We start from the raw sequence: 22,379 nt of genomic DNA, 5'->3' as shown, positions 1-22,379 counted from the left end.
GTTAGTGTTCACGTTAAGGGTCACCACTTTCACCCGGCAACACGTGGTGACCAGACCTGAGAACATGGAGACCTTTACTTTCTTTTGATAAAAAGACCTGAAAGATAAAGTTGGTTTAAGTTGTGGATACTAGAGATGCAACAATACAGTCAGCCCACGGTTCAATACGTACCTCCTTTTTTTCTGATCGTGGTTTTTAGTTGATTCAGTTCAGATCTTTTTAGTAGACTAGCGTTGATATTTCATTTTGTGTCGCCACTTTGTTTTAAGAGCTGCTTCACCGTTCACTCTCACCCAGTCTGCATGGATCAGCTGATGGCTGCTAACGTTACAGCCTGCTAACGTTACAACCTGCTAACGTTACAGTCTGCTAATGTTACAGTCTGCTAACGTTACAGCCTGCTAACGTTACAGTCTACTAATGTTACAGTCTGCTAACATTACAGCCTGCTAACGTTACAGTCTGCTAATGTTACAGTCTGCTAACGTTACAGCCTGCTAATGTTACAGTCTACTAATGTTACAGTCTGCTAACGTTACAGCCTGCTAATGTTACAGTCTACTAATGTTACAGTCTGCTAACGTTACAGCCTGCTAACGTTACAGTCTGCTAATGTTACAGTCTGCTAATGTTACAGCCTGCTAACGTCACAGTCTGCTAATGTTAGTCTGCTAATGTCACAGTCTGCTAACGTCACAGTCTGCTAACGTCACAGTCTGCTAACGTTACAGCCTGCTAACGTCACAGTCTGCTAACGTCACAGTCTGCTAACGTCACAGTCTGCTAACGTCACAGTCTGCTGTAGTCTGTCGCTGTAAACGGGGCCAGACACGTGTAAAACGATGTTATCAAAAAGTTTTTTTTTTTTTTTTTACATCTACTGTTTTCTCCTCGTCTTTATACTCGAACGTCCCCACAATGCAGATTTGAATGCTTCCTCAAACTACAGCCTCTCCTCACAGCTCGTCATGTTTAAGTAATCTGACAGTGTTGTCAGCTATCACTAACTTTAGTGCAAAGTTATTAAATATTAACTGAAGGGGAGGGGTTTCCTTATCCCAGTGTGTGGACTCACAGGCTTACACACAAACAAAAACAATTCAGATAAATACAACGCATGGCAGCTTGTTGCGCGCAAAACCGCAAACAACACAAGCGCGTATTGAACCGTGGATGCATCCCTAGTAGATACCACAAAGATCTATTTAACAGTCGTGTTTCAGTGTTCAGTGATATGCTCGGTGTTTATGGTTCTACAGTTCACTGCTAAGGGAAATAAAAATCATATCCTCGCAGGACGCCGGTGAGTCCCCTGAGTGTATCGTCTGACTCGAGTCCAGATGTTGAGCTGTGGTCTGTTTGGAGGTCAGACTGGATTCCAGGTGTTTCTTTGGTACATTTTCTCCCACATCACCGTCCTGCAGATGCAGAAGAAATCCCACAGGTTGCAGAAGACTCCTCGGTCGAACGGGTTCTCCTCGTCCCCGCAGTTCTTCAGGTACGAGATCCGGTGTCGAGACATGAACTCCCAGGTGGTGCAGTTGACGGAGACCAGGTAGAGGTGGCAGCCCAGCAGCAGCACGACCACCACGGAGAAAACACCGACCACGCCCAGCGCCGCCAGCAGGAAGCCGTTCACTCTGAACCACAGCTCCCACGACACGCTGGATGAGATCCCAGACCTGAAAGAGACCAAATCAGCGTCACACCTGGCTGAGATTCTTTTATTTTGAGGTTTATTCTCTGCACTGAATTATGCCTGGCAGGCTGAGGGTAAACGTTGTACCGCCCCCTGCAGGTTATAGGTGGTACTGATTAAACTGAGCTGAAATTTGATGCATTGACATTATAATTAAATTCCAGTCAATTTTGTAGAATTTATAAGTTAGAAAGTGTTTTTATTTGTATTTATTCTAATATATTGATTAATAATAAAATCAAGCTTTCTCATTGGTCGAGCTAAACATCAAACAAAAGGTAACTTAAGCCTTGTTTTATGTAAACTCTTATTTTAATAAATTTACTTTTAAAAAAAAATTGGGGGAAAGTCTGAAATAATCAGATTTTCAGATTTCTTGCAGCAGAGAGTCGTGCAGACTAAGAACCTCTAAATGTCCTCTGTTAATCTTTCTTTTCATGTTGCTTCTGATGTCTTGTGTGAACCTGGTCCATGATTCAGACCAGAGCAAACGAGTGACACACGTAGGGCTTTCACACTTAACGGCAGCGTGTGTTTTCTTTCTTGTTTTTGAAAACGTCATAGAAATTGTCTTTTGTTTTTTAAAATCTGTCAGCGGTTCAATCGAGTCATTGTGTATTTGTCTTCGTCTATTATCATAAACAGTGTATTTGTTTTATGATGATACGGACCCTCTAAGAGCTGGGGGTGAAAAACCCAACCTATAGTCTACCTGCTTCACATTCATTCAAGGACTTTAACTTAAAGCCTGCAGGACTGATCGATGAGAGTCACCTGAACTTTAACACTCTGAGCAACACTTTAAAGCTTCTGTTTATCAAAAACAAACAAAGCTGAGTCCATCTGTTTACTGCTATCCTCAAAAACCCTCAAGTGTCCTAATTCAGCCCAAAGTTGCAGAGATAACCTGCAGAACAAAGTGCACACTAGTCTCTGACTCATACTGAGAAAGCTGGAAGTGTTTGACGAGATAAGGACGTTTATGGTAACGTAACAGACGGGGGGGGGGGGGGGGGGGGGGGGGGGGGTTGTGGGAGTGGGTGGTGTTATCAGACATACAGAGCGATGTGAAGAGCCCACAGCAGAGCGAGCAGCTGCACCAGCAGGTAGACGATGAACCAGCGGTGGTTCCTCTCCCCCACGCAGTTCTCGATCCACGGGCAGTGGTGGTCGAAGCGCCGGACGCAGCGTTTACACGTCTGGCAGTGCTTGGCTCTCATTGGCTGCTGCTCGAAAAAGAAAAGGAGAGAAAAGTTTCACCTTTAAACACTTCTTCATCAAACTACAAAAAGCCAAAGTTGTTGAAACCCAAAAGTTGATTAAAGGAACAAAACATTTAAAATAGCTCTGATATTTTCAGAGTTCACTGCAGAGTGTTCCCAATAAATCAAGTAAAGAAGAGAAGAAGAAAATGTGCACAGACAGATCCCGTGTTGAGAATGAGTTTGCAGCTCGCAGCAGCAGGACGTTACCTGCAGCAGACAGTATCCACAGCGCCGCAGCCGAGGGGTCGCAGACTGAGGAATCATCGTCTCCATCTCCTCGTTGGAGCCCTGAACGCCCTGCACAACACACACTGAGGGTCACACTCTTACACACACTCTTACACACACTCACACACACACTGAGGGTCACACTCTTACACACACTCACACACACTGAGGGTCACACTCTTACACACACTCTTACACACACTGAGGGTCACACTCTTACACACACTCTTACACACACTGAGGGTCACACTCTTACACACACTCACACACACTGAGGGTCACACTCTTACACACACTCACACACACTGAGGGTCACACTCTTACACACACTGAGGGTCACACTCTTACACACACTCACACACACTGAGGGTCACACTCTTACACACACTCACACACACTGAGGGTCACACTCTTACACACACTCACACACACACTCACACACACTGAGGGTCACACTCTTACACACACACTCACACACACTCTTACACACACTCTTACACACACTCACACACACTGAGGGTTACACTCTTACACACACTCACACACACACTCACACACACTCTTACACACACTCACACACACTGAGGGTCACACTCTTACACACACTCTTACACACACTCTTACACACACTGAGGGTTACACTCTTACACACACTCTTACACACACTGAGGGTCACACTCTTACACACACTCTTACACACTGAGGGTCACACTCTTACACACACTCTTACACACACTCACACACACTGAGGGTCACACTCTTACACACACACTGAGGGTCACACTCTTACACACACTCTTACACACACTCTTACACACACTGAGGGTCACACTCTTACACACACTCTTACACACACTGAGGGTCACACTCTTACACACACTCTTACACACACTCACACACACACTCTTACACACACTCTTACACACACTCTTACACACACTCACACACACTGAGGGTCACACTCTTACACACACTCACACACACTGAGGGTCACACTCTTACACACACTCTTACACACACTCACACACACTGAGGGTCACACTCTTACACACACTCTTACACACACTGAGGGTCACACTCTTACACACACTCTTACACACACTGAGGGTCACACTCTTACACACACTCTTACACACACTCACACACACTGAGGGTCACACTCTTACACACACTCACACACACTCTTACACACACTGAGGGTCACACTCTTACACACACTCTTACACACACACTGAGGGTCACACTCTTACACACACTGAGGGTCACACTCTTACACACACTGAGGGTCACACTCTTACACACACTGAGGGTCACACTCTTACACACACTCACACACACTGAGGGTCACACTCTTACACACACTCACACACACTGAGGGTCACACTCTTACACACACTCACACACACACTCACACACACTGAGGGTCACACTCTTACACACACTCACACACACACTCACACACACTCTTACACACACTCTTACACACACTCTTACACACACTGAGGGTTACACTCTTACACACACTCACACACACACTCACACACACTCTTACACACACTCACACACACTGAGGGTCACACTCTTACACACACTCTTACACACACTCTTACACACACTGAGGGTTACACTCTTACACACACTCTTACACACACTGAGGGTCACACTCTTACACACACTCTTACACACTGAGGGTCACACTCTTACACACACTCTTACACACACTCACACACACTGAGGGTCACACTCTTACACACACACTGAGGGTCACACTCTTAAACACACTCTTACACACACTCTTACACACACTGAGGGTCACACTCTTACACACACTCTTACACACACTCACACACACACTCTTACACACACTCTTACACACACTCTTACACACACTCACACACACTGAGGGTCACACTCTTACACACACTCACACACACTGAGGGTCACACTCTTACACACACTCTTACACACACTGAGGGTCACACTCTTACACACACTCTTACACACACTGAGGGTCACACTCTTACACACACTCTTACACACACTGAGGGTCACACTCTTACACACACTCTTACACACACTCACACACACTGAGGGTCACACTCTTACACACACTCACACACACTCTTACACACACTGAGGGTCACACTCTTACACACACTCTTACACACACACTGAGGGTCACACTCTTACACACACTCTTACACACACTGAGGGTCACACTCTTACACACACTCACACACACTGAGGGTCACACTCTTACACACACTCTTACACACACTGAGGGTCACACTCTTACACACACTCTTACACACACTCACACACACTGAGGGTCACACTCTTACACACACTCTTACACACACTCACACACACTGAGGGTCACACTCTTACACACACTCTTACACACACTGAGGGTCACACTCTTACACACACTTACACACACTCTTACACACACTCACACACACTCACACACACTCTTACACACACTTACACACACTCACACACACTCACACACACTCTTACACACACTCACACACACACTCTTACACACACTCTTACACACACTCTTACACACACAGAGGGTCACACTCTTACACACACTCACACACACTCTTACACACACTCTTACACACACTCACACACACTCTTACACACACTCACACACACACTCTTACACACACACACACACACACACACACTCTTACACACACTCTTACACACACTGAGGGTCACACTCTTACACACACTCTTACACACACTGAGGGTCACACTCTTACACACACTCTTACACACACTGAGGGTCACACTCTTACACACACTCTTACACACACTGAGGGTCACACTCTTACACACACTCTTACACACACTCACACACACGCTCTTACACACACTCACACACACACTCTTACACACACTCACACACACACTCTTACACACACTCACACACACACTGAGGGTCACACTCTTACACACACTCACACACACTCTTACACACTCTTACACACACTCTTACACACACTCACACACACACTCCTGACCTACACTTAAGGACAGAGAGGGAACCTCAGAGATACTTTGCATTAAACATTTAAACTGCACTTGAGACAAAGGAGACCTCGAGTTGGTCTCACCTTTGCAGCGTCTGTGAGGACAAAGCCAGGGTCCATTAAAGAAACAGCAAAGTATAAAAGCACCGACAGCACGACCACCAGGCAGAACAGAACCGGCAGCAGCAGCTCTCCTCGCTCCTCACACTTCCGCAGATCTGAAAACACAAAACATCTTTCAGGTTTGGTTTTTTCCTGCAGCCCCCAAATAGACCGGCGGTGATGTGTCTTTATTTAAAGGTCCAATCAGTGAGATGTGTAGAGAGTGAGATGATAAAGGTATCTTACTATCTGATCATTAAGGAAACATGTTGAAGTGCTGGTTGCTATGACAACAATGCAGCAGCATCTGGAACGCGGTTAACTCGGGTGTGACGTCATTACCAGCTCAGAAATCTGAGTTCAGAGGTTAAGTGAAACGCACCAACCGCTCTCTCTCCAATGTTTTGAATTTAGACTGCAGTACCCGTTTGAAACACTAGGTGTCAGAGTTACATACTGCTCCTTTAAACATCGACGATGTCCTGCTGCGGGGAGGTCGACCAATACCTAGGGCCATAAACTTCAGTCACACTTGGCTGCAGCAGGAGGAAGGTAAACAGTGGAGTATTTCTAAACTGTTTGTTCTGGACTTCTTGTGTAACTCATGTGTGTAAAGTCCTGCTGCTGCTGTTGCTCAAATCCAGAAAGCACTCATTAACCTGTTTCATCAATCCAACATGATTCACATCATTTAGCCTTTAACCCCCCCTCCTCTTTATGATTCTTCTTTTTGATCTGTGTGGGGTGAAATGTGTTTGCACTGATGTAACTATGTGTGAACTCAACTGTGAGTATTTTATAACAAAGAGGCTTTACATGGTGGAACCTTTGTTTTCACTCTTCAAGCATCTGGAAACACGGCTTGAAATATTTTTTAAATCCACACGTGAAATTAACATTTAACATTACAATCACTTCTATCTGAACCACTTCTCTCGCCCGCTTCCATCGCTGCAACACCTGTTGACCTGATAACTGCTCTCATATCTGGTAAACCGAGGGGCGTCCAAAACGGTCGTGTGGGGGCGTGTCTTAAAAGCGTCTACCTTCTCTGGTCCAAACAAATCCAGAGCATTCAGGAGCAGAATCTAAAGTTAGAAGGAGGACATACTGACTGCTGCATTGTTGTCAGAGAAGCCAGCACTTCAACATGTTTCCTTAATGATCAGATAGTAAGATACCTTTATCATCTCACTCTCTACACATCTCACTGATTGGTCCTTTAAGTTTCTGTTATTTCATGTTTTAACCTCCATCAGTCTTCTTATTTTGTATTATTTTTGCAGAACTCACCTGTGTTGTGTAGGAACAGTGTGAGAGTTATCACCCAGGTCAGCAGGGTGTGTGTGGCCCGAACCAGGAAGCCGGTCCGGAACATGTTGTGACCCATGCTAACCTGTTAGCCTCGTTAGCTGTCTCCTGAAAACATCAATAAACTACGAATATAAAATAAATATGAACAATAACTAAAACGTTTTGAATACACTGAGTGGTTAAATTAAAGTTAATAAATGTATAATGCAGCTAGTTACAGTGATATCTGATCCTTTTATACATTTTTGTGTCTGGTTGTAGTTTTAGAATTCTGCCGTCGCCGCTTCCGTGTTTTGATACGGAAAGCTGCGCAGGACAAAACACACAAGAACGAATCGCGGTGCGGAAGAGTCTTTTGATTATCGTCATTCACATCGCAATAAAAGTTTGACAATGTGAAAAATAATCAATATGAATAATGAAAATGAATAAAAGCGCCATGTTAGTTTTATATTTACTGACATTTTTTCATCTTTTCTCTACTTATATTGTGTTTTTTGCAGATCTTGTGCAATTTATTTTGTTGTGTTTTTGGGTCTCTGTTTTACATGTGGATTGTGTTTGTTTTTTATGTTTTGATCATACTGTAGAGGCAGCTGAATGTTGGCAGCACTTAAGTCCAAGACTAATTTCCCTGAGGGGACAAAATGTATCGTTCCATAATATACCGTACCGTACTGTATCGTAGAGTATCATATGGTATCATATCGTTTCGCATGGTATGGAATGGTATGGAATGGTATTGTATTGTAAAATATATGGTGTTGTAGCGTATCGTGCTGTATTCTGTCGTTTTTTGCTGTATCATATCTTACCGTATTGTAATCTAACATGTGTCCTATCATGCCGTATCCTGTCGTACCGTGTCAGATTGTATCATGTCATGGCTTGTCATATCGTAATTGGACGGGCAAGGTTTTATTACAAAGGGTTCATCCATTCAGACATCTGTGAAATGTTTTTAATCTTTCCTTTACTTATGTTGTGTTTTATGCAGATTGTGAAACATTTCATGTTTTTTGGTTTGCACTGGTATTTACTTTTTTGTTTTACATGTTGATTGTGTTTATTTATTTGTAGATTCCACTCTAGAGACGATCGAGACATGAGCTAATCACACCTATTTGGTTTTTTGAACCAGGCTGTAAACATGTTAATCTCTGCTGTAAAAACAGACTTTTTAGAATGGGTGTGTATGTGACTTCCTGTGCTTCTGCAGCCAGCCTCTAATGGACACTCCAGGAACTGCAGGATGTTACACTTCAGCATCAGCTTCATATTTCAACACCAGAGTTTGCTGATTGCCTCTCTTCACTGTCCTGTCTATCAATAAATCTGAAATGTACTGGATAATATCCCCAAACTACTTCCACTTCTTCCTTGGAAATATGCAACGACACATCATGACCAGACAGTGGGGGAAATATCATAAGGATGAGAAGTCTGAATATTTATTATTAGACTAAAAGAAAACAGTAGATTTCTCGGGATCTGTTGTCGCTGAATGTGTAATCGGCCGCTGTAGTTCGTGGTCAAAGTGCTGAGATTTGACACACAAACAGAAGATCTCGACTTTACTTGGAGCAAAGAAAGACATGAGACTCAGAAGTACAAGAATTTGCATTTATTTGCATCAAAATGGTCCTTAAAAAACATCTCTAAAAACTCATTCTTTACAAAAGAATTAAGTCTTAACACCTGGATTGATCCGACATTCCTTCAGAGTCCTTCCAGCATCGATTAAAGTGCAATACGTCGCTCGTCTTCTTCTGCCCTTCGTTTTTCTCGAGGATAAATGTTGTGAAACAAAACAAGAAAACCTGTGAGCTCTTCTGTGAATTAAACATGAATCTGCCCTAAAACCTGAGGTGAACATTAAGACATTTAACTCTTTTGAACAACAGACATGATCAGTTTGTACCACAACAAAAAGTTATTTTCATTTTTTTCATCTCATTTTGTCAAACAGCAGCATGAACACAAACTCCCACCGGGCAGCATGTAGTGTGTTTTAACGCCACGTGTTAAGGCTGCTGCCCGGCGCTACACTCCCACCCTGAATACAATCACTGCGTGATTTTTAAATCGCACATTTGGCTGTTCAAACTTAACATGCAGCGTTCTGACGCCGCTCTCTTCTCGACAATAAAAACGATAAATACAGGATGGAAATAAATACTCCTCTAGCATTCAATCATTCAGGACGGGGAGGGGGGAGAGATCAAACTCAACATGTGCAAAAACCCTCTCTTTAAGGAACACAGACACTTCTTCCTGCAGGCCGAACGCTTAAAGAATAAAACTTCTTAAAGGGATTATTAATGCTTTTTATCAGAGAAGGACTCTGAACTAGAGTGCTTTTTTCCAGCAGAGCTACGAAACACTGCATGTTCGACTGGCGGACAGAAAAAAACTCAAACATGAAGAATAACCTCAAGATGGTCTCGCTGAGGATCCGGGCAGAAAGGGCAAAAAATAAACATTTGGTCCTTGACTTTCAGTCCCATCCCTCACATCTCTCCTCAAACATAAATAGCAGCAGTTACACTCCTGAGCTCACAGAGTCCATAACCTCCACCTCGGCCTTCCAACGTGACCAGTGTCCCTTCTCGTCTTTCTTCAGCTGACATTCACAGAATGAGATCGCTCTACCTAACACCCAGTGGGGCCACAGGCTCCCTGAGGGGTGGGGGGGTCACTTGTCACATTCTTGTTGTAAAGTCACACAACAAAAGGGGGGAGGGTTGGGTTTCAGCGTGATGTCACTCCCAGCTGCGTCTTCAGGTTCTCGTACACGACGTAGCTGATGCTGACGGCGGGGATCACTTTGAGGAAGTTGGGCGCCAAACCTCTGTAGAGACCCGTCGGACCCTCGGTCTGCAGGATCTGCCTGAAGAGACCGGACATGGTCGCGTGCGGACTCGTCGACCCCGTCGCAGCTGCAAAGACAAAGATAAAAACATTTAGGATATAAATCATTTAGACTAACAAAAAGGCGTCTGCTGCCGCCATGTTGGAATTCTAGAGCATTTAAATGATCTGCTTATTAGATTCATGAAATATTATTGGATGCAGCTTCAATAAAACCTTTTTTTTTCATGAGTACTCAACTTTTAAAGGTATCAAGTCAACTTTCTAAATCTCTTTTTTTTTTCCCAGTGAATGTCAACCATTTTTGTAGTTCTCACCCCCAAGAATCCCTGAGGTAAAACTACATATTTTTTTTGCATTGAGACACAGAACATCAACAATGGCCTCACCTTGTGCTTGCATGCGTGTTCGGACCAGAGCCAGAGGATAACTGGCGAGCTGCCCGCAGGTGCTGGACACGGTGCCGCAGGCGAGCAGGACGAGCACGCCGGGGTCGGTGCTGTTTGTGCCGTACTGCTGCAGGTAGCTGTTCTTCAGAGTCTGAGGAGGGAAAAAAACAAGATTAGAGAAATAAAGCCAAATCTTTCAGCTCTCTTTGAGCTGGTTTTTAAATCAGGATTATGTTCTTTAGATTCTTTTATGTTTATTAAAGCAGGAAAAACAAAGAACGTCCCGGCTAAGAGAGGCGGCGTTCGCTTGCACATTCGGTTATGTAACCCGGTCACCAGCTGACTGGTTGTTTTTGAATTTCTGACATATCTGCTGAACAAATGTTCTTTTTTTTTTTAAGGCTCAAATCTCGATCAGTGTTTCCTTTCACACTTGTGTTTTTTTTGAGTTAAAGGGGCGACAGAAACTGTGAAGGTGTTAAGATCAACATTCCTCCTCTGATTCAAAGTTTCATCATCAGAAAGAAGAATGTACGGTATGAAACACAAAGCCTCCCAGGGTAACGTCTCACCTCGTACACAGCCAGGTCGATCCCGGCGTAGGGGATGATGCCGAGCATGTTGGGGACGTAGCCTTTATAAAACGCTCCCAGTCCTTCCCTCCTGAAGATCTGCTTGGCGCAGTCCGAGATCCCCGAGTACTGACCCGTCGTCCTCAGAGCGAGACGAGTTTTCAGCACCTACGGACAAATTAAAGAGTCTTTAAGTCTTTAAACGTCCATCACAGGGCGTCTTCATGACTCATATGTTACAGCAGATAAACAGATTAATCACCTCCATGGGGTAGATCGTGCTCTGGGCGATCACTCCGGCCAGAGATCCTGCAACAAAGCGCTCCAGGATGCTCAGAGTCGTCTTCTCGCTGCCGATTAAACGCTTAATCTGCGGAATCCGATTTGAGAAACAAAGTTAGTGACTGGACATCGGGGGGGGGGGGGGGGACACTTAATGAAGACGCACAAACACACGCTGTCAGAGTCGGGCGTCTTACCTGCTCGTACGCCATGAACTTGAGGGCCGACTCGGGGGCGATTTTGATGATGTTCACGCCGTTTCCTCGCCACAGCGACCTCATGCCGCCCTCTTTGATCATCTGCATCATCCCGCTCATGATGCACATGTTGTTTGTTCTGGTTCCATACACCTGAGAGGGAAGAGGAACACGTTTGAATCATTTCACCAAAAGAACAGCCAGAAACTTTTCTCTTCACTCGCAGGAAACTAAAAATAGTTTTGAGATTTAGTCTGTTTTTCTATCTCAGACACTTTGACACGTAGGCCGAGACTTCTTTTGACCCATGGGGACGATGCCAACTGGGCCGGTTTAATTAACAAAAGCAGAAAAACACAATTTGTTTATCTGCTGATCAACGGGGCTCAAAGTCGACTTTCCACATGCCAAATGACACAGAGTCGGACCACTGACACAGATCCTGAATCGGCACAGAGACCTTTAGCCCCCCCGATATGACGTGGGACGATAACGCAGCTGAGGGTATGACGACTCTAAGTGAGCTGTGATTGGTTGGCTGCTGGGGCTGGCTTTGACACACATCAGGTCCTGGACCCTGGCCCCTCCAGACTTTCCTTTAATCTTTAACTTTATGGAGTTTAAGTAACTCTGCTCTTGAGCAACAGATGCATCTTGCATCAGATTATTACACACACAGTTATGACATGAGGCTGTCATTACATCATTCAGAGTTTCATTTCTATAATTAAAAAACTCTTTATTTCTAACTTATAGGATGTCTGAATGTTAAAGCTGAACACATCACTGACGAGATAACGACGTGATAAGAGTGTCCTCAACTTTCTCCACGCAATGTCAAGTTCACCACGTCCCCGAAGTCTCCCACCTTTACCCTGCTTTTCAGATCGATTGATTTATGCAACCTTGCGGTCCTCGTCTCACCTGCATCATGACTTTGAGTCGGTCCAGAGGAGCCGTAAAGGTCCTGGAAACGGCTCCGGCTGCTCCGCCTGCGACCAGGTGCCTCCACCACATCCCGGTCATCTTCTCCTCCACCGTGAACTCATCAGGCACCATCAGGTTCTCCCCGACGTCGAATATCTGCCGCAGAGAGAAACAGGAACGTTATAACGGAGTTTGTGTTTACTTTTCAGTCATCCTAATGAAACACTGATGTGAGACTTATCGCATTCTGAATCTTCACGTAAAGAGACGGGTTTTGAGTTAGGGTCGATGTCAGGACTTTGATACGATACTTTATTATCGGATACCATGACAACAAAAAATAAAATCCCCAGGTTCTCAATATGAGATTATTTATTTGGCAAAGTTTCCAAAAGACCAAAAAGTTACTAAATGCATTTGTGCAATTAAGACAGAGTCGCCTCGTCTGCTGTTTGTAAGAGACGTACATGTTACTATTGCATCTTTACAAGGCGCCAAAACGCTCAACAAACATCAGCATCATCCGTGCTTCTTCTCCCTCTTTCCTCGTGGACGCTTTGAGTGTGAGATGGTGTCGTTTTAAAACATGTGCTATCAAAAACATAACAATGGATCTGAGCTCTTGGCAACCTTTCTGGATTCAAAGATCTCACTCTGAACCAATCAGCTGGTCTCCCCGCCATGGGAAAAGTCAAACTGTGACGACCATCGTTTAGCACCCGGTTTGTTTTCACGGGCGCGTCTTAATCGATGTGAGTGGGTAATCTTTGAAACCCGGCACTCATTGGAAATCGGAGCCACCTTTTCTAATGAGGCACGGCGGGCAAAGGGCAGAAGTCCAACGGGGAGGCAGGATTTCAAAACCATCTAGGTCAGGGGCAGAGGTGAAGAACTGGATCAGTTTAAACCTGCAGCTTTGGATCGCTGTCACCTGTAACACGGGTCTGAATGTGTGTGATGACTTTTAAAACTTCAGAATCAAAATCTTTATTTTGTTACTGATTCAGTTATAACCTTTACCGCCTGATTAGACTCTCCTAATCTTATTTTGCTGATACGGAGCTTCAGTGTCACGCTCCCTCCGCTGCGACCCCACAGAGCATTAAACATCAGATTCAGATAACTCAGATGACCCAGCAGCTCATGTTTCATCAGACGTTTGGTGGGTGTTGCGGGGGCCTCCCAGGAGGGGAGCTCTATTCCTGACCCTCAGATACTTTTTCAGTGCAAAGTGAATCCTCTGGACTCGTTAAGATAAGACTGGAAATATCAAGTCATTACATCAGGTCAGCCTCCACCTGATCGCTGCTCCCGTTTACATAACAGCGAGACAACTCGACAAATCCTCCCGACGTAATCCTCCCAGAATTGGACCAATTCCGTTCACAGGCTAATAGAGCTTAATGACTGACGCACGTCTTGTTCTGACGAGGCCTTCCATGGAATTTGGTCCTGGACTGACCCGGTTTCAGAGACAGAAAAAGGCGCCCCAACACCCTCGTATCATCATCGAATGTCCTGATAGTGTTATCGGATCTTAGATTACTTTACGTAACACCCAGCTTCTCGTACAGGGAGTGGACTTTTCTAGCTCTTCTGTATTCATTAAGACGGCTCCATTAAAGAGTCTGACCCGACTGTTGAACTAACCGTGGAGTGTTTCCAGTAGAGGATGATCTCGGGAATGGTCTCTGTCTTTTCCACCATGGGGAAGTTGCTCCAGTCCTTGCTGCCGATAGTTATCATTCCATTCTTATCCATGCTTTAAGAAAAGAAAAGGCACATTAAGACATTGAGCCCCTTTAATCTAACAAATCCAGCGGATGAAATGGATGAATGAATTTACCTCTTAAGGGCTTTCTCGGCGTGCTGTGGGGAAATATGCACCCCGAGGTCCTGCAGAGACTGAATGAACTCCTTAGGATCAACACGGCCTTAAAAGGAAGCAAAGACAAACTGTGAGAAAATGGTTCCTAAACTTTGGATGAACTTGTGACATAAAAGATGAAACTCTTACCTGCATTTTTCCTGTCTAGGCTTTTCACGACCAGCTTCAGGTCTCTCTCGTAATCCTGCAGATAGTGAACGAACTCCTCAAAGTCCAACTGTCCACCCGAGTCGCCCTTTTCCTGTTTTAAAGTTTTCTGCAACAACAAAAAAATATATTCAATTAAAATGTGAGCTCAATTTTAGGACAGCTAAGATGATAAGTATGAGACATGGGGTTGGTGGTTTGGCTCTTGCCATTTTAATGACACAAGCTTGGTGCTGCATTGTTTTCACAGCTTGAGAAATGTATGACCTTTTGAAGAGGTATGCATGATTCATCTGTCCTGATACAGAACAATTAGAAGTCTAATGAAACACATAGTTTCATACATAAGTAGTACAGCAGGTTCTGTACAGTCCTTTCCCCTAAATGTCAAACATGCAGTCCTGAACAGGACAACATCGTGACCCATTTGCTAATCCACCGTTCACTTGACATTCTTGAATGGAGCTCGGTTCTCCAGGACAGGGGAGAAGAGGGAATTAGGTAATGACACTCTTTGACCCCGACTGCAGGTCGACCCGCCAACTGCCTTAATCCTGTCCTAGCGCAAACATCCAGAGCTAAAAGGAGACGAGGACACCGGCAGTGTTCCAACCTGCTGGCCTGCTCTCAGTGCTCTGATACCTGACCCACTGCCCACAGATCAGACATACGACCAGCACACTGTAAATATTATACTCTGCAGGACATTTCTGCTCTCATATTTAACTACCTGCACATCAATTTAACTTGCAGAAAAAGCAGTCATAAAATTGTCACTGAATCTCCGTCTCTACCAGGGGACATGTGCTCGTACTCTTGAGAAACTGGCACACAGTTGCAGCTGCTCTACCAGCAACAAATGGGACAGCTGACTCTGCTGGAGCCCAAAAAAAAACACTAACTAGAGATGTTACATAAGAAATTAATCTGTTTAATGATTATTACTGCAATGCTATCAGCTCTTGGGGAAAAATAAATTCAGCTAATTTAGCAAACACTAAAGAACAAGGCAATATCCAGCTGATCTGCAGAAGGACGGTGAGTCATAGCCAAGAGAAGATAAATCTTTCACCATCAAATCAAGTCTCAGATCACCAGTTTTCTAGTTTCAGGAAGTCTAGCGTGCATGTGTTAAGTATGAAAAAGGCAGGCAGGCAGATATTCACAAATAAAAATGTGAATTTTGCAGATTAGGGTGGTTTAAACTTTGATACTACAGCGACACAAATAGTAGTTTTATGCATCCATTAGGTAATTTATTGGGACTTGCAACATTACCAACGTAATTTTGCAATTCAGAAAGTCTGCAGGAGTTTTCCTGCAATTTTGGATGGATTCATTAATATCTTATGAAATAGTTTTTTACACCATCAATAAAATAACAGATTGTATAAAAAAGTATGTCAACCTTATTGCAGATACAGTGTCTGTGCAAATATTAGAAATTGCAGAACTGATGCCGAATTGAACTTCTTTTCAAGTTACCGTAATTCTCCTAATAAAGGTCTGGGCTTGTATTAGAAGTTTTACGGTAACTCCGGTAGCTGATGGCATGTCGATATTTGATGTAGCATAGCGCGCGCGTTTCATTCAATTCAGTTTGTTTTCACTTTATGGCACACAAAAAGAAAGCATTGTTTTTAAATGTTCTACTTACAGTCAAAGTTTTACACACTAAAGTTTAGTTCACACGCTACGCGGACTTTTCTAGACACCGGTGTTCTGCCGAATTTGGCTACCCATCGAAATGTGCGACACCGGCAACTTGCGGCCTTGTCGTAAAGGCTTTTTAACAACCGCACACGCCGGGAAAGACAGGATTTAAACACCGGTAAAAGTAATGCGATCTTAAAAAGCAGGTGCTGAACGGACATTTAAAGACAAACAAAGTTATCTTCGAGTGAAGTGTATTACCTTTCGCCATCTTTGGTAGGTAGAAAACTCCTGAGACGGCAGGAACACGCTCAGTTTGTTGAACAGAGACTTCAGCTCCGACGGGAGGCCGTTAGATTCAAAGTATTCCACTTCGACCGGGTCCGAGTTGGACACGGGGACGTAAAGGCACAGGCCGAGCATGTTTACTTCGGACAATTTAAAAAAATGCTACAATAAATAAATAAATAGCACACCGAAACTGGTGTCTCTTCCCCACACGGTGCAATGCTGAAATGCCGGTAAGGAAACGCCGGCTGGTTTCTAATGAATGACAAGAAGCCACGCCCCTTCCAGGAATACATTCACGTCATTGGCTGAACAAGCTGTCTCAACAACGAATTTGACGTAATTTTACTACTGGCCAATCGCTGATAGGCTCAGTACCACCCTCTTCTAGCGTAAGGAGACAGAAAACTCTTGACCAATCCTGGCCCTCCTTTCATGCCGCCTGTGAAAGATTGACCAATCACGTGTTTTGTTTCATTCAAACAGTGAAAAAGGCGGACTCGGGTCTGCTTGGCGGTACCAGACTGTAAAAAGAAAGAGGTACACATACCGTGACCTTACCAAGTAAAGGCAGCACAAAGTTCACATCCAGAAAAATAATAATTAAAAAACTGAAACAAAGAGACATCAACAGACTGCATTAAATATATGTATTGTAATCAGTAAGATAACAAGTCATTTTTTTAATGTATTTTTAAAAAAATATTTTTATATATTTATGAACTTTAAACATGAATCTTGTTTACTTTTTATTTTAAAACACATGGTGGCCCAATGAAAAGTAAGAGGTATGCCCTCAATACAACCAACACAAAGCACATAGATATAAATATCGAAATGTAATATTAAATGAAGTAACAAAATGAAAGAAAATATGGAAAAAAAAACTCCAGTTTTATATATATATATATATATATATACATATATGTATATATATATATATATATACATATATATATATATATATATATACATATATATATATATATATATATATATATATATATATATATATACATAATAGGCATACGGAAGCCCTGAGCGGACAAACATCCAAACAACTACATTTGGATTGTTTTCTCGACTTATTTACAACGCTGGTTGTCCTGTGATGACGAGATAAATAAGACAAGCTCTCGTAAGGAAAAAGTGATTTTGAGAGAAACACATGATTGATTTTAACACACTTGAAGTCGTTTTTTTCTCAGGTAATATCTCTAGACATGCTTCAGCTTCCACTCAGACTCCGTCTATCATTCTGCTCTTTGGTTCATATCCAGAGATCCTTATAAAACGTGTATTCTGTATAACACAGCTGGTTGTTTTTGGAACACAGAGGTGTGATAATCATCTTTTTATCAATAACATCTCTGGACCTACCGACCGTCTGTTGCTGCAGGTTAACCCTGAATTTAGCTTTTTCGATCCAAAAATGTGGAATAATTTACAGCCCACTCTCAAGATCAACACTCTTGTTTCTCTTGGACAAATTCAGACAATGATGTCAAACCACTTCACTACAGTGTGCGAGTGTTTCTCCTGAGAATTATTGATGTTTTATTTGTGCATGTTTTCTGTTTCTCCACATCTTTGTTAATGAGGGAAACCTCAGTGATTTATGAGCCTTGAATAAAGAAATGAAATGTACGACTGCAAAGCTGCTTATGGCGTCCATAAGATAGTAACTCAGACATATTCCTGCATGTTTTAAAAACAAGAAAGCCTAAAAGATGTCATGCACAAGACAAAGGAAGAACTGCATTAAAGAGGGCTTCAAGATAAAGGGGTTAAGTCGACATTGACAAGGACACAGGAGGCGTTAAAGATAAAGTAAAGAAGATATCCAACAACTGGATTCAAGAAAACTGTAACAGTTTATACTTTATGATGCCAGTCCTGCTTGTTTACATTTAAAATATCCTCTTTTCTAAAGCTGTTTTCACACATGCACTCCTGAAAATATCTAGATAATATCCATCTCTTAGTTTCCTGATCTTATAGGTCAAATGTGAAAGTTTATTCTTTTTGCTTTTACCATGATGTGCTTGTTTTATCTCTGCATGTTATCTAATCTTACAACACTTTGGCCACCTCTAGTTGTTTTTAAATGTGCTCTATAAATAAAATGGATTTGATTTAATGAAACATCTCCTGCTTGTCTTCCCTTATAAATTCAAAGGAGTTCAGGACGAAGCTAAAAAAAGAACTGTCTGCAGACATTTGCATATTTTCAAGCGGGCTCTGAATGTACTGTAGTTTGATCCAAAACAACACAGAGTCAGGCGGCTGGAGGGATTCAGGCTGGCACAAGTGACCAGCGCCAAAATCCCAAATAGGGTGCTGAGGGAACACCAAGTGCTGCTGGCCGAACCCCAAGGCCGTCAGCTGATCCGGTGGAGATTTGCACACAACACAAGGACGCACACTGCTCTGCATGTGGACGAACTATCAGAGCAAAGAGCTACCTTGGACTGTTTCTGTCTTCAAGGAGAGAAACTGAAAATGTATCGCTCTCACTTCCTGTTTGGCAAACGGATCAGGATTAATTTGACTGTTATTATAGCTGATAAAACTCTTTGACAGGAATCAATGATACAAGGTTTAGATAAACGTTATAAACATTATGATCCTGACTTCAAAGATTCAAACTGTTTGTGGAAATATGTAAAAAGAAAAATACTGAAAAATACTCATGCCAAAGTTTTAAGAAACTATGTGCAGAAAATATAAATGATTTAATTGCATAATTAGTATTGCTCATGTATAAATAGATTGTGGTGCAACTATAATGAAATGGACCAACCCTTAGGTGTAAATAACTAAACAAGTGTTACTGGAAAAGTAACAACATGCACGAGTTCAAATCTCCAAACGGCCTGTTTGAGCACACATTTTCTGAAAAGTGGAGCAGGCAGAAGACGGAGAGGATGGACTTTTCTCATAATTGGGGGGTTTGTAGACGGACTAGAGACACATATTAGAGTTAGAGGAACATGGTGAAGTGGATTTTGAATCATATTTGACCGTTTTCATTATGCAAAGAGAAATTTATGATGTTCAGTATGATAAAGATGAAACCTTCTGGCACCTTTTTCAGATCTAAAAGCTTTTTTTAAAAATAATAAACAGTATTTTCTGAGATGTTTACAGTGTTTAAAGCAGCTCACGGAGTCAGAAGTCCTTGAACGCAGCACCAGTTAAAGTCCAGCAGAGAGAATAAAAAACATGTTTGCTGCTGCCGTTGTTGTTGTTGTTGAATCATCTGCGTCACACAGAGGGAGATAATCACTGACCAGTACGACAAACAGGCTTCAGTGGGGTCAGACAAACACTCCATATCTGCAGGAGTGACACAGGTGAAGTGTGTGTGTGGGGGGGGGGAGATCATCAATAAGAGGAGAAGTCTGTCTCTGTGCTCCTCAGGAGGACGTGCTGCAGTTTTACAGCTTTATGGTACTTTTATGGTTTCTAACGGCTTGTTGTTAGAACACACAGTTTGTTCATTATCGCCTCTGATTCATGTTTTTATTGGATCACAACTTTTACAGCCTCAGATCAAACAAAGACACAAAGACCACTGTAGTCCTGTTTGAATGACGCAGAGCTCTAAAGTGGGACAAAGGCTTAATGTAAATATTGATGACGTTACTTTTTTAAATGATAAATCTATTAACTTAGAAATACTCATCAAAACTGATCAGGACCCAAAGTGATCCATTATATAAATAATTAAAGCAAATACATGTCTTTAAATTTGACTGAGTGTTTGACACACCACCTGATCCACAGGGGCGGTAGAGTCATCTCAACCAGTTCGATCCTCATGTTATAACCTCGGTGTAAATGACAAATCCACATTTAAAGTGATTTAAGAGGTCCACGCTGATTGTCCTTCAGGTCTCTGCTGCCCTCTAGTGGCCGAACTTCAAAACTGAATCATTCCTCAGTGGAGACACAGACTTCTCCATGCCAGCACATTTAGTATGTCATATATAAAGTTGGATTGATTTCATAAATAAAATAATCAAACCCCTGATGTATTTAGTGAATGAAACATCAGTTTGTAGCCGACACGTTTAGCTTATTAGAAACATGCAGAGGCTTTTTAGGTCGGGTACAATCACTTCTATCTGAACCACTTCTCTTGCCCGCTTCCATCACTGCAACACCTGTTGACCTGATAACTGCTCTCATATCTGACAAACCGAGGGGCGTCCAAAACAGCCGTGTGGGGGTGTGTCTTAAAAGCGCTTACCTTCTCTGGTCCAAACAAATCCAGAGCATTCAGGAGCAGAATCTAAAGTTAGAAGGAGGACATACTGACTGCTGAGTGTGTGTGTGTGTGTGTGTGTGTGTGTGTGTGTGTGTGTGTGTGTGTGTGTGTGTGTGTGTGTGTGTGTGGAGTGTGCTACGTTAAATGTGTTAACCACCTCCAGGGACACGGGGGTGCCCAGTCTCTGGCACCTTTATTTTGTGGGTAACAAGCTGGAAAATTTGGGAACCCCTGCTTTAAGGGGGTTAATAACAAATGACGGTTTACGACAGATTATAGGCTATTTAATTCACAGACATGAATGTTTTATATTTTGTTATTAGTTTGAACAGAAAACAGGCTGAAACTCACGAAACAATTGGGGTTTTTTTGCAAAAAATACTAATTTATGTTTTTTTGTGTTTAGTTTTAATTCTGAACATTTGAGAAGTCATTTGTTTTCCGTTTTGTGTCAGAAAATCAAGGCTTATATTCATTCATCTGTTAAATAAAACTTAAGAAGCGTTTTTCGCTCCTACGCAGTTTAAATTTACAAGGAACACTTGAACGCAACATGATTAATTTTAGCTGCAGTATACGCTGTCGCCACACAGTGTCGCTGTTTCACCACTCGGGATGTAGTATGACTTGCAGTGAACGAGTGTCTGAGGAGCTGCATCAAGATGACAAGAGTGAATAAGTAAAACACCGGAAGTAAGATGTTTGCATTTCACAATAAAACTCACAAACAAACAAACAAAAAAAATTAATTATGAAAATGTATTAAAAGTATTAAACTTGTTATACTGTAAAATTTTGACCTAAAAAAATAAAACTACATGTTAAATTATATTTTTTTAAATTAATATATCAGTGTCGAAATTAAAGTGGTCACATACCACGTTTTTATACCATGTGTTAAAATGTTTACAATCTCTATTATTTTAATGACCCATTGAGGTGAAGTGCTCACACTTGAGGAGAAACTTCAGATCTTCAGCAATATTAAGCTGCCTCAGAGGTGGCTGGAGAGGTGCCAGGTCACTTTCCAGAGTGCTGCCGAGGCGCCCTCAAGGAAGGCACATAACCACAACAGCTCTGGCGCGCTCCACGTGTAGCAGCCCCACTCTCAATCATTAATCAATCAAATACAATTCAAGGTGCTTTACAGCTAATTAAAAAAACAAGAAGAAACATAAAATAGTGACTAAACATGGTACAAAGACTAATGCACAACAATAGCAATAAAATATATGTAAT

General features: G+C 42.5%; 2 protein-coding genes across 3 annotated transcripts; both read right to left on the bottom strand.

Moving 5' to 3' along the window:
* Positions 1-1,312: 1,312 nt before the first annotated feature.
* On the bottom strand, positions 1,313-7,965 carry LOC132974758 (palmitoyltransferase ZDHHC12-B-like). 2 transcript variants are annotated; one of them, XM_061039031.1, is made up of 6 exons: positions 7,872-7,955; positions 7,633-7,775; positions 6,322-6,455; positions 3,173-3,262; positions 2,760-2,926; positions 1,313-1,683 (listed from the first exon to the last, which is right to left on the bottom strand). In XM_061039031.1, the coding sequence occupies exons 2-6, from the start codon at positions 7,727-7,729 to the stop codon at positions 1,368-1,370; spliced, it is 804 nt and encodes a 267-aa protein (XP_060895014.1). In that variant the 5' UTR covers positions 7,730-7,775; positions 7,872-7,955; the 3' UTR covers positions 1,313-1,367. The 2 variants fall into 2 exon arrangements, with proteins under 2 accessions (XP_060895014.1, XP_060895013.1); XM_061039030.1 differs by having other exon boundaries at positions 7,633-7,965.
* A 1,297-nt stretch (positions 7,966-9,262) lies between these two features.
* On the bottom strand, positions 9,263-17,109 carry slc25a25a (solute carrier family 25 member 25a). Its single transcript, XM_061039022.1, has 11 exons — positions 16,841-17,109; positions 14,909-15,035; positions 14,738-14,825; positions 14,542-14,653; positions 12,889-13,047; positions 11,965-12,117; positions 11,748-11,855; positions 11,486-11,653; positions 10,914-11,064; positions 9,474-10,592; positions 9,263-9,437 (listed from the first exon to the last, which is right to left on the bottom strand). Exons 1-10 carry the CDS (start codon positions 17,000-17,002, stop codon positions 10,405-10,407), a joined length of 1,416 nt encoding a protein of 471 aa, XP_060895005.1. The 5' UTR covers positions 17,003-17,109; the 3' UTR covers positions 9,263-9,437; positions 9,474-10,404.
* Positions 17,110-22,379: the final 5,270 nt, after the last annotated feature.

The sequence above is a fragment of the Labrus mixtus genome, chromosome 5 (genome assembly GCF_963584025.1).
Source record: "Labrus mixtus chromosome 5, fLabMix1.1, whole genome shotgun sequence".
NCBI classification, from domain to species: domain Eukaryota; kingdom Metazoa; phylum Chordata; class Actinopteri; order Labriformes; family Labridae; genus Labrus; species Labrus mixtus.
This window is presented reverse-complemented; position numbering and strand designations above follow the sequence as displayed.

Coding starts and splice junctions, on each gene's coding strand:
- LOC132974758 (XM_061039030.1), bottom strand. CDS start 7,729: ATGGGTCACAACATGTTCCGGACCGGCTTCCTGGTTCGGGCCACACAC. Junction 6,456..7,632: donor ACTGTTCCTACACAACACAG/GTGAGTTCTGCA, acceptor TTGTGTTTTCAG/ATCTGCGGAAGTGTGAGGAG. Junction 3,263..6,321: donor TCCTCACAGACGCTGCAAAG/GTGAGACCAACT, acceptor TGTGTTGTGCAG/GGCGTTCAGGGCTCCAACGA.
- slc25a25a (XM_061039022.1), bottom strand. CDS start 17,002: ATGCTCGGCCTGTGCCTTTACGTCCCCGTGTCCAACTCGGACCCGGTC. Junction 14,654..14,737: donor GCCGAGAAAGCCCTTAAGAG/GTAAATTCATTC, acceptor CTTTTCTTAAAG/CATGGATAAGAATGGAATGA. Junction 11,654..11,747: donor GCACGATCTACCCCATGGAG/GTGATTAATCTG, acceptor ATTTGTCCGTAG/GTGCTGAAAACTCGTCTCGC.